This window comes from Nelumbo lutea, chromosome 3 (genome assembly GCF_056320005.1).
Source record: "Nelumbo lutea isolate HS-2025 chromosome 3, American lotus-T2T, whole genome shotgun sequence".
Taxonomy (NCBI): domain Eukaryota; kingdom Viridiplantae; phylum Streptophyta; class Magnoliopsida; order Proteales; family Nelumbonaceae; genus Nelumbo; species Nelumbo lutea.
The window spans coordinates 66,114,010-66,126,204 of record NC_142686.1 but is presented as its reverse complement, the minus strand read 5'-3'; the positions used below and the strand labels follow the sequence as shown (position 1 = coordinate 66,126,204).

The window sequence follows — 12,195 nt, the reverse complement described above, 5'->3', positions numbered from 1 at the left end:
TATCCCTAGGTGCCATGTGTCACCTCTGCAACCATTTTATTTCCTTGGCCACATCGGTACCACGTAAGTTGGATAAGCATGACTAAGAAAGGAGAATGACGTACGGATAAGGAGGACATCTCTGCTGGGGATTAGGACTCATCCCAAAGACCTTAGCGGATAACCTCATCCCAACAACCCTAGAAGCCTCATCCAAATAGGACACGGATCCACAACTATAAAAAGGTAACTCCCACTAAGGGATCTAACTTTGGACTTCCAACATCCATACTATTACTCTACTTGGACCAACATTTCTCTCAACTACACAGCCCGACCACCTGTTCTCTTCATTAACTTGAGCATCGAAGTACCTACCCGGGGAATAACTCCTCGGGCCTCTGACCACTTTCTTGGTTTTAGATCTTGGAGCGCGGCTTCGTCCTTTCACCTCGGCCTCGCCTAGTTGGCAGGATTATCTGACTACGACCTCGTTTCAAGAAACACCTCGGATCGAGCAGCATTAGAAAGCACTTTTGCAAAAGAATTTCTACGGAAGTACCTTTTATAAAAGCACTTTTATGAAAATACTTTTATGAAAGCACTTTTATTGAAGTACTTTTATAAAGGCACTTTTGTGGAGGTACTTTTATAAACGCACTTTTATGAAAGAACTTTTACGAAATCACTTTTCCGAAAGTACTTTTATAAAAGCATTTCTACAAAAGTACTTTTATAAAATCACTTATATGAAAGTACTTTTATAAAAGTACTTATATGGAAGTACTTTTATAAAAGTAGTTTTACAAAAGTACTTTTATAAAAGTAGTTTTACAAAAGTACTATTATTAAAGTGTTTTTATGAAAGCACTTTTGTGAAAGTACTTTAACAAAAGTGCCTTTTCAATGTCAAAAGGATATTTTTTTGTAATTTCTAGATTTTCTTCATTTTAATATATTTTTGTAATTTTTTACATATTCTATTTTTTTATATAATTTTTGATATTTCATTTGGTTTGGATTGGATTTGGTTTTGTATTTGATTTATACTAGATTGGGTCCAATCCATTTGTAAGTAGACTCACATTGGATTGGATCGAGTTGGACCAAATCCAGTCCAATTGACACCTCTACTAGTAATGTATCTTGATACCCAAATTGGTAATGGCTTTCCAACTAAACAACATGTGTAAGATGTTTATACATTATCTGAATTTTAATGTGTAAGAAATGGTATTAGAGTGAGCATGTTTATTCATTAGGATCTATTGCTAGTCCTTACTACATTTAGCTTCAATGATTATTTGTAATAGTTTAGTGAGGTGAAATTTATTTTCAAATTACAACAAAAACTAGCGGAGAGGCCCTTCTTTGTAGGGGCTACAATGGAACCATCGACCCGTTGACCTGGTCCTTGGCTAAAAATTGTTGAATTGGTCAATGACCCATTGACCTGAGCAGTCGAAGCATTGACTCATTTAATGGTTTTAGGTCATTTTTTTTATTTTTTTAATCGAGAACCATCCAGGCAACCAGTTTCATTTTATCTTAATCTTAGTCCATAGCCAAAAATCATTGAACAGGTCAACGACCCATTGACCCGGGCGGTCGAAACGTTGACCCATTCAATGGTTTTTGATCATTTTTTATTTTTTAATTTTTATTATCAAAACAGGCCATTTGTTCAAATTGAAGAGTTAAACCGTTGACCCGAAAACTAGTGGCCATAACGGTTCCTGATGGTGTGCGATATGGCTACTCCTAGCTGGAAGGCGATCCGAACTCCAATTGGGCAGCGAGCTAGACTGTTCTACAAAATAGTGGATTAGAGAACCCGGGGTAGCTAACCCGACAAGGTTGCTCCGATGCTTAAGTCAATACTTTATGTTGTAAATGCGAGTTGAATGCTTGAGAACTTGAGTGCTAGTGAGTAGAATAATCACGCGTACCTTTGCCTTGAGGTTTCATGTCTTTATATACTGGAGTAGTCGTGGGCCTTATGAAAGAGCTTCGGGATCTCCAGGCTGTGGAGATAAGGTTTGTTCCATTTTTGAAGGGGAGTAATATGTTGATAAGGTTTATCGTGATCTTGGGAAATTCGGGATCTGTTGGCTCATCGTGATCTTGAGAGATTCATGATCTGTTGGGGAGGCCTTTGGAATCGGTTATGTAGCGTTTTGGCTCATTAGCTCCGAGTTGGAACTTCGATTCTTTAGTCCCGAACTGGATTGGGTGTTGAGGTGCCTCTACACCGAAGTGGATTTTGGGCCGAGGTGGCTAAATGCCCGATCTCCGAATGTTGCGAACTAGGTTCGCTTGGCTGAGTTGTCACCCCTCGATCAGATCGCGCCCACGTGTCCCCTTCTTGTTAGGTCGTGCCAAATCACCCTTCATCAGTTTTGTTTTCAGGTTGTATGAGTCACACACTCAAATGACATAACATGTATGGTACTGCTTAATGGACCTCACACACTCAATTTTTTGCCTATAATTTTTGTTTTCAAAATGGGTCGTCCATTTGAACCGGACGATCAAACCGTTGACCTGAAAACCAATGGCCAGAATGGTTCCGTAAATTTTTGTTTATAATTTTTTGTTGTTAGAACAGGCCACCCATTTGAACCGAATGGTCAAACCGTCAATCCAAAAACTGGTGGCCAGAACGGTTCCGTTTTCGGGTCATATGAGTCATACGCTTGAATGACATAACACGTATGATACTACTTAATGGACCTCACAAACTCAATTTTTTGCCTATAATTTTTGTTGTCAGAATGGACTATCTGTTCAAACTGGATGATTGAACCGTCGGCTCGAAAACCGATGGCTATAATGGTTTCATAATTTTTTGCTTGTAATTTTTGTTGTCAGAATGGGCCATCTGTTCGAACCAGACAGTCGAACCGTTGGTTGTCAGAACACTATTAACAACATTTATCAATAATAGTAAGTAATTATACTATTTAATTAAATAATCATTAATGATAGTTTTAATAATATTATTTAGTTATTTTTAATATAACAATAATTATTAAATTTATGAATATGATTTGTTAACAATATTCATTAAATTAATAATTACCAAAAATAAATTAAATTAACAGTATTTATCAGTAATAGTTAGTAATTATAATATTTTATTAAATAATCAATGACAATACTTTTAACAACATTTTTAATTATTTTTAATATAACAATAATCACTAGATTTATTAACATCATTTATTAATAACTGTATATATAATTTTAATTTAAAGTAAAAGTAAAGTAAATATCTTTTTATTAACAATATTTATAATAACAGTAATTATTAATTATAATTACTAATTATATATTTATTAAATTACTATAATAATCAGTAATTATTAAAAATGGGTTACTAAATTTATTAAAAGTATTTTTTGATAACAAAATTTATAATTTTAATTTAAAGTAAAATTGAAGTAAAAGTCTAGTTATAAACAATATGTAACGGTAATTATTAATTATAATCACTAATTATATATTTATTAAATTAATGTAATAACTGGTAATTATTATTACAATAATTATATTATTACAGTAATTAATTACTACAATAATTAGTAATTAATAATCATTAATTATTATTACAGTAATTAAGATTGTTATTATCTATAAGAAATGGGTGCTCAAACGTGGGATCTACTCGCACGAGTAGATTCCATCAGAGAGCACCCATTTAGTCAATAGGGGGTAAGAAATATCTAACAACTCTTAATATAAACTGGTTGCTCTTCGATATTAGAATTTTCTCGAACTGCTACAAGTAGATAAAACTGTTATTGGGCATTCTTCAGAAGCCAACATTTTAAAATTGGGGTGGATTGGAGTCTTGTTGGATTTGCATTGGAATGGGACCTCTACCATGTTCAGTTACTTGTCCAATAGTCGAATCATTAATTCATTTAATGGTTTTTATCCGTTTTTTATTTTAATTATTGTTTTTTTAAATTTTTAAATTAAAATAAACCATTCATTTAAATCAAATAATTGCCAAAATGATTGCAATTCAGGATGGATTTTTAAAACCTTGATTTTTTTTCATTCTCACTAGAGTCGCGCCATGCCAGCGCGACCCCATTTCCCCATTTTTCTATCCCAGTCGGCAGTTTGCAGCAACCAAAACGGACTGTAATGGATGGCAAACATGGACCTTCTAAATACGGGTTTGGATCGGGTGGAGGCAATAACCACTAGGGTAAAGGTAAAATTGAAAATGTGGATCGTGTATATAAACACGTAGGTGGGAGACATTGGAGAGGGAGAGAGAGAGAGAGAGAGAGAGAGAGGGAGGGATCTCTCCGCCGCTCAGCAAAAATGGGTAGAAACCCTAATTCCTGCATAATTGTCGATCTTTCTATCTATCGCTTCATGGCTAATCTCTTCATTTTTCAGTCTCTGTGATCTCACTAATCTTCCAATGGCTTGTTTTCGTGGTTTCAAGGTATCTCGAGAGACTCCATGCACAAGAGGCGCGCCACTGGGGGGAAGAAGAAGGCCTGGAGGAAGAAGAGAAAGTAAGTATTCTCCGTTGATGGTCTGTAGTTTGTTTAACGTTTCATGATGTTGTTTGAGTCAATCGAGCGCCGGATTTGATCCGAGAACTCGATTAGTTTGACTAGCTGTTTGCTTTGATTCGATTTCCGCTTTGATAAGCCACCTCTGTTGCTTTTGATTCTGGTTCTTTGATGATATAGTTTTTTGGTGTTTATTGGTTAACTTTCTCTTATGCAGTCAACTTTATTACTGAATTATCCAATTCATTTGGTTTTATAAACAATAAATTTATGACACTGGAACTGGTTATATTCATAAGTTCATAAGTTCATAGCCATTTGCTTGTCCATCATTGCTGATCCCTAGCTCCTTGTAACATATATAGTCCGTGGACTAATCATTGTGCATGTTAGTTTCAGAAATTAGGGCATGGAAAATCATCGGTATTCATAACCTCCTGATGTAGGTAGTTCGGCTGGTTACGGATGTTATCTTGGTGTCAATTTTGTGCTACACTTCAAAAGAACAGCCTTTCCATTGGAGATATACCAAAACCACACTACTATGGATAAGATTTTATTTATTTGGCATTAAGGTTTGATAGAAATGAAAGCCTGCCATTTTGGGCTAGAAAAATAGTTGTCAAGGTGTCTAGGCGATTCTAGGCAAAGTGGAGTGGCTAGTAGTCGCCTATGTGACTAATTTCTTGGTTGCTTCCTTATTTTGCATTATAATCAACATGCGTATAAATTATAAAAAAGTAGCAATTCTCATTTCAATTAACATTGGTTTTCCTCTTAAATATAGAAAATCTCATATCTGAAGATAATAAGCTTTTTAAGTCAGTGCTGTAAGGTTCAGACCAAATTGGATGGTTGAACCAGACAACCAGTGACCTTTCCTGGTTCCCTATAAATGATGCTTTGAATGGGCTAACTATCCAGTTAACTGGTAAAAACCATGACCCTGTGAGCATTCTGGTTTCGGTTTCAATCAATTGATTTTAATATTTCAAACACAACAAAATGAAAAAAAAAAAAAAAAAAATATATATATATATATATATATATATATATATAACAGATTGTTGAATGTAAAAAAAACTAGTAACAACTAGAGTAATCTATAATTTTATTTTATACTAATAAAAGGTTTTTAAGAGAGTGAGAGACAGTAAAGAAAAGGGAAAAACAAGGGGAATAGCACCTTTTCTATTTAGTGTATAAGAAGGATAAAGATAAGCTGTAAAAAAGGATGTAATTCATAATCCTTCTCTTATTTCTTTCCTTTTATTGTCTTAAAACCTTGTATCTTTTATGCTTTGATGGTAAATTCCTTAAACAAAGCATAAATAATATATTACTATATGATAAGATGTATTAAAGCATAGTAATAATATGTAGCTATTATTAATAATACATTAAAGGGCTGGTCTTGTGACCTAGGTGGGTTCCTTCTCGCCTAGGTGATGACTTGACAACTATTGCAGTAAAGTGGAAGATTGAAAAGACAGAATAGTTTGATTGTTACTGGAATTGCCTTTACTGGTTTGGTTTCTATTTCCATAAACTGACATAATTTGCATTTTAGTTCACCTGAGAAAGATGCAATTTTGTTTAAACAAAAATGAATATCCTGAAGATTGGAAAATCACTTCAACTGTGTTCAATAAAACATGTAAAAAGACAAAGTTTCAAGAAAAGAGAATGCCAAAGTTCTGCAAAATAAGATGGAAAAAACTGAAATGTAGCTAAAAGTGAAGACTCGTATAAATATTGTGTTTGTTTGTTTGGATTGACTAATCGAAAATTGAAAATTTGACAGTATTGAAGTCCACTTGGCATTAATTTACAGTTACACTATTCCTTTGTAGCATTTTATATTCTTATGTAATTCTCTTTTGTTTTTGTAAGGTATGAGCTTGGTCGTCAACCTGCAAACACCAAACTCTCCAGTAACAAGACAGTGAGGAGAGTCCGTGTCAGGGGAGGGAATGTGAAATGGAGGGCACTGAGGTTGGACACAGGGAATTACTCATGGGGTAGTGAGCACGTTACTCGTAAGACACGTATTCTCGATGTGGTTTACAATGCCTCAAATAACGAGCTTGTCAGGACACAGACTCTGGTAAGGAGTGCAATTGTTCAGGTTGATGCAGCCCCATTCAAGCAATGGTACCTTCAGCACTATGGTGTTGATATTGGTAGGAAGAAGAAGGCTGCTGCTAAAAAAGATACTGCAGAGGTACTCGGAATTTAACTAGAATGTTGGTTGTTTTATTGCATTTCCTTGTATACTTATCTAGCTACATGATGTCCTTTCATGCTAGACTGTGGACCTCTTGCAAGAGTGAAATTCAAACTACATGCTTTTTAACTTACCATTGGCATGGTTTACTCTGATATTCTTTACTTTTTCTGTGGTTTGGAAGTTATATTTTTCTCCACATCTGAATTTGGATGTGATGTTGTATATCTTGACATTGTTGCTTGTGTGAACAAGTAAAACAATGATATTAGACATTTGCATTGTTGAAATCTCTAGAACTGAGGCATATATCTTCTTCAAACAATGAACATGTGAACTGTGATGTTTTGACGGAACTGATATTTAGATGATATGATACTTTTGTTCTGTAGTTCTTTAATGTTCATTGTCAAGGACTTGGTTTTATTTTAGCTGTAGGACCAAGGGAACCAAGTGAAACTGATGTCTTGGTGTTGGAAAAATAAATATCTGCAGAATTATGCATTATTCATTTATTTGGCTTAGCGTCAACAAGTCAATAACTATTATTATTCAGGAGCTGTGAACATTAATGATTCTGCAATAGCATGTATTCTTTATCTTGATATAACATGCCCATGGAAATATCTACTTGTAGGACTGTCAATGGACTGGATATTGGTCTGATATGCGTTAATTACCTATGGACCAGGTCTAATCCAACCTGATGAACACTTTGGACCATTTTAGACTGGTCCAATTCATTGTCTGGACTGTCCAATCTAATCAAATTGGTTTTAATTTAGATTTGGTTCCAACCCAAACCTAGTCTATTGACACCTGTATTGTTATCTTCTAGCAGTGTATTGGATATTGGTTCAATCCGATCCAATACATTATAAATCCATTACCGATGGACCAGGCCCAATCCGATCCAATAAATACTTTGGACCATTAAGTCTAGACTGGTGCAATTCAATATGTCTTATTTGGTCCATCAAATCAATTTGGATGGGGTCCGACCCAAAACTGGTCCATTGACTACCTTAGCTACTTGTCACTTGAGAATTGGGCATTGGACTAATGGTTATTGCCAGATGAGTAGATAATCAGTATTTTGTTGGTTATGGCTAGTCATATAAAAAACCATACTAAATCTGTTGTAACCTTTAGTTATTTCAATTTCTAAGTAAAGGTTCTATCTACAATATGCAAAACAGCAAGCTAGAAGAAATATTCAATAGACCTCTTCTATTCCACTCTCCAGCAACTGAAAGTTGTTATATAATGTAAAATTTAGCAAACTTTATCCATCTAGGTGTTATTTTCTATACATCAATACTCAATATCCATTACAGTGGTTGAGAATGGTTTTAAAATTCATGTGAATGCAGGTGTTTTATTTAAAACAAGAAATTGGCTGTCTATGGTATCTCTTATATTTCTTGCCTGTTGCATTTGTACGTGTGGTAGTTTGTATATACCTAACCAGAGGAGGTCTTTTAAATAAGCATATTTTGATAAACTTCTAGGAGAATGCATTGTCAGTTTTATCTATGGCTATGATAGATTTTCTGGTAGTCAACTTACAGAAGGATCTGGATGACCGTATTGCTGTAGGTCAATAATCTGAATGATTCCTTAGACTGGGACTTCGGCTTTTTGGAGGAGGTCTTTCTCCCTCAGTTCTAAACGGGGACTTTGGCTTCAGAAGGGGTTTAAGGGATAGAGAATGTGATTTAGTGATAAATTTGTTACAACCTTTGGGGTTAGTGTTCTTGGATGTAAGGGGGTAAGATAACAGAGTTTGGACACCTTTCCTTTCCAGATATTTCTCTTGTGCTTCTTTTTTCTTGATACTCTAGTTTCCTTAGACTTAGGGAGGGGAGGTAACTTTCATGCAAAAGAAATATGGAGTAAACCTATTCCCCCAAAAGTCCAAGCCTTTTGCTGGGAAGTTTACTTGGGAAAGATAAATACCTGTGATGTTCTCCAAAGAAGGCCAAATAAATGTCTATCCCCTCACATGTGCATTTTATGCAAGGTGAATGGTGAAACTACTTCCCACTTACTACTATCCTGTTCTTTTGCATTTTCTGTTTGGTTGTGCATCTCTTCTCTATTTGGTTGCAGGTGGGACCCTCCACAGTGACTGTGCAACTCTTTTTAAAAAGAACTTTCAAAAAAAAATACTTATGTGAATAAAAGTAAAATACTACTAAATAAAATAAAATAAAATAAAATAAAATAAAATAAAATAAAATAAAATAAAATAAAGGAACAATACCAACCTCTTGATAGAACAAGAAATTGGATATTGTTCCTTCAACTTCAACGACTCGTTTTTTCAAGCAAGAAAAAAAAGAGAGGAAGATTAGTATGGAAGACAGCAAGGGCAGCTGCAATTTGTACTCAATGGGAGGAAAGAAATGAAAGACTGTTCAAAGGACAAGGCAAGGAACCTGGAGGATATTGTTGAAAGCATAAAGACCAAACAGCAATATGGGTAAAATCTTTGGAAGTTTTCAAGTTGGTGGCAGTGGACAATATTATCAGAGCCTGGTTTGAAGTGACCAACTCAGCAGTTGTGAAAGAAAGAGTAATTTTGGACTGGAAACCTCAATCAAAAAGAGTAAAACTTAATTTTGATGGAAGCTCCTTAGGAAATCCTGGCTTGTCAGGAATAGGAGTATTCAAGGATGAAGCAGGGAAAGTGGTAACACTATTTTCAGGATGATAGGAGTAGGGGATTTGGCAAGAGCAGAAATATCAGCCTTGCTTTAAGGCCTGAAACTAGCAAAATAAAAGGCAAGGAACCTGGAGGATATTGTTGAAAGCATAAAGACCAAACAGCAATATGGGTAAAATCTTTGGAAGTTTTCAAGTTGGTGGCAGTGGACAATATTATCAGAGCCTGGTTTGAAGTGACCAACTCAGCAGTTGTGAAAGAAAGAGTAATTTTGGACTGGAAACCTCAATCAAAAAGAGTAAAACTTAATTTTGATGGAAGCTCCTTAGGAAATCCTGGCTTGTCAGGAATAGGAGTATTCAAGGATGAAGCAGGGAAAGTGGTAACACTATTTTCAGGATGATAGGAGTAGGGGATTTGGCAAGAGCAGAAATATCAGCCTTGCTTTAAGGCCTGAAACTAGCAAAATAAAGGGGTTTTAAGAACTTAGAAATAGAAGGTGAATCAAAATTAGTAATTTCATGGATGGATGATAAACACTCCAGGAGTGTGGAAGTTCAGACATCTAATAAGAGAAATAAAGAGCTTGGCTAAGGATCTAGAGGCAAGCTTCAAATGGGTTAAGAGAACAGCAAATGGGATGGCTGATACCTTGGCAAAGCAAAGGGCACATAGGGATCAACTATCTATTTTGGGCAGATTTGGGATAATCTCTCTAAATTGGAAAAAGCTGTAGTTCTCTTTTATCTAATCTATTATGAATCTGTAATCTCTTTTCTCTTATTGAAATGGAATACCTTTGATTACTGATAAAATTCAAAAAAATCTGAATGATTCCCACTCCTGTAGAAGGTTGCATTCAACAACCAAAGTGGCAAGTAAACTTGTTTAAGAAACCTTTTATTCTGTGTTTGCATGTGTTTTCATAAGATGGTGGAAACTTGGTTACTGACATTCTTAGTAGAAAAATCTAATTCAGTGTGTGAAAATGATCTGATGGCAGATGGCACCGAGTTATTGAATGCAAGGCTAACTGTTGCACTGTTACCAATATGCAAGAATTCAACAAGAAACTTGGTTACTGACATTCTTATCAGAGAAATCAAATTCAGTGTGTGAAAATGATCTGATGGCACCGAGTTCTTGAATGAGGCTAACTGTTACACTGTTACCAATATGTGAGAATTCGACAAGAAAACAATCATAACTTAGAAGAGGACTTTTTATTTAGGGGAAGATTGAATTGTTCTCACCTTCTAGAAGGAAATTGGCATTGAACATACATGCACGTACATACACAATCCATGTTTTAGATTAGTGGCTTTTGACTAAGAAAAAAAAAGATGAAGTGTCCTATTTTATTCTTACTAGTATTATCATGTTACAAGTATTGACCCAAAGAACAAAGGTCTGTTTTAGTTTTTACCTGTGTATTGTTGATCCATTATTATTATTGTCGTAAATTAAAGACCTTTGATCTTGATTTTCTATTTGCTAGGGTCAGGAAGGAGATGGTACTACTGAGGAAACAAAGAAGAGCAACCACGTCCTTAGAAAACTAGAGAAGCGTCTGCAGAGTCATAAGCTTGATCCCCACATTGAGGAGCAGTTTGGCAGTGGTAGGTTGTTGGCGTGCATTTCTTCTCGCCCTGGACAATGTGGTAGAGCTGATGGGTAAGTAGAAAGAAAGCAAAAATGCTATTTGATCCACGCACTTTTTTGGGTTACTTGTCAATTTTCATTTCACTTTGATCTTTAAACTTTTGTTAACAGGTACATCTTGGAGGGAAAGGAGCTTGAGTTTTACATGAAGAAGATTCAGAGGAAGAAAGGCAAGGGTGCTGCTTAATTATTTTGTTTATTTCCTTGTCAGATTTAGATCACCCTCTGTAGTTTTTCTTTGTCTAGGAGCATGTGTTATTTGATTTGATCACTATTTGATACAATGTTCCCAAATTTTGCTAATTCTCTTTTATGCTATTAGAGAACCCTTGGTTTTTGCTTTTGGACGATGTCAGATGCCTCTATTAAAACTTGCGCAAGATTATTGCTTGAAATTGTAATGGTAGGGCTTGTTATAGCAATCCTGTTTGCTATTCGAGCATGGAAACCAGACGGAATGCGCCCTTGGTTTTTGCTGATTATCTGGTTCTGCTTCATGTTTTAATCCTCTATTTTTTATTTAGGCTCAGTTTGTAAGGAGTGCAAATACAAATATGTACAGTACAAATATATACAAAATACTGCACTCAATTTGTACTCCTTCCAAACTAAGCCTTACAGGTGCGCAAGTCGTCAATTAGAAATGCCTATGGTTTGGAATGAAGAATGTAATGCGTGTTTTCGACCCATTTAGAATTTTAATTAAATTTCTTGTTTGCACTGAGCCTAGGTTAATTGGGATTTGTGACGTAGGCAAACCTGTTTTTGGTTGTCACATGTATTTTTTTGGTTTTTGATTGGTCATAGCCCTTCCGGTAACATCTCCCCCATGTCATAGATTTTTAGTATACCAGTTGGTTGTTCGGGAATTTGTGGGGTGAAAATTTTCTGCAACCAAGCATCACCATATCGTTAATGTGAAGTATATCGGAAAGGTAATGTATATATTTTGGATACACATACAAGCGAAATATTAAGATATGCGTAGGTATTAAAAAAAATAAAATAATAATAATAGGGTATATATGATTTTTTTTAGAATAGGGCAAAGGCCAAAATTTCATTCGTCAACCTACAAATGTTTGGAATGCATATAAATCAGAATTGATCAATTGAGCAAT

The 12,195-nt window shown here is 35.1% G+C and overlaps 1 protein-coding gene across 2 annotated transcripts; it reads left to right on the top strand.

Annotated features, from left to right (window-relative positions):
• Positions 1-4,254: 4,254 nt before the first annotated feature.
• LOC148865382 (small ribosomal subunit protein eS8-like) lies at positions 4,255-11,424 on the top strand. Of its 2 annotated transcripts, none has more exons than XM_088976642.1 (5): positions 4,255-4,321; positions 4,445-4,517; positions 6,411-6,741; positions 10,917-11,086; positions 11,186-11,424. In XM_088976642.1, exons 1-5 carry the CDS (start codon positions 4,318-4,320, stop codon positions 11,259-11,261), a joined length of 654 nt encoding a protein of 217 aa, XP_088832768.1. In that variant the 5' UTR covers positions 4,255-4,317; the 3' UTR covers positions 11,262-11,424. The 2 variants fall into 2 exon arrangements, with proteins under 2 accessions (XP_088832768.1, XP_088832767.1); XM_088976641.1 differs by having other exon boundaries at positions 10,911-11,086.
• The last annotated feature ends 771 nt before the right edge of the window (positions 11,425-12,195 follow it).

Excerpts from the sequence above, each read along its gene's own strand:
- LOC148865382 (XM_088976641.1), top strand. Across the intron at positions 4,518-6,410 it reads GCCTGGAGGAAGAAGAGAAA|GTATGAGCTTGGTCGTCAAC; the intron begins GTAAGTATTCTC and ends TGTTTTTGTAAG. Across the intron at positions 6,742-10,910 it reads CTAAAAAAGATACTGCAGAG|GGTCAGGAAGGAGATGGTAC; the intron begins GTACTCGGAATT and ends TCTATTTGCTAG.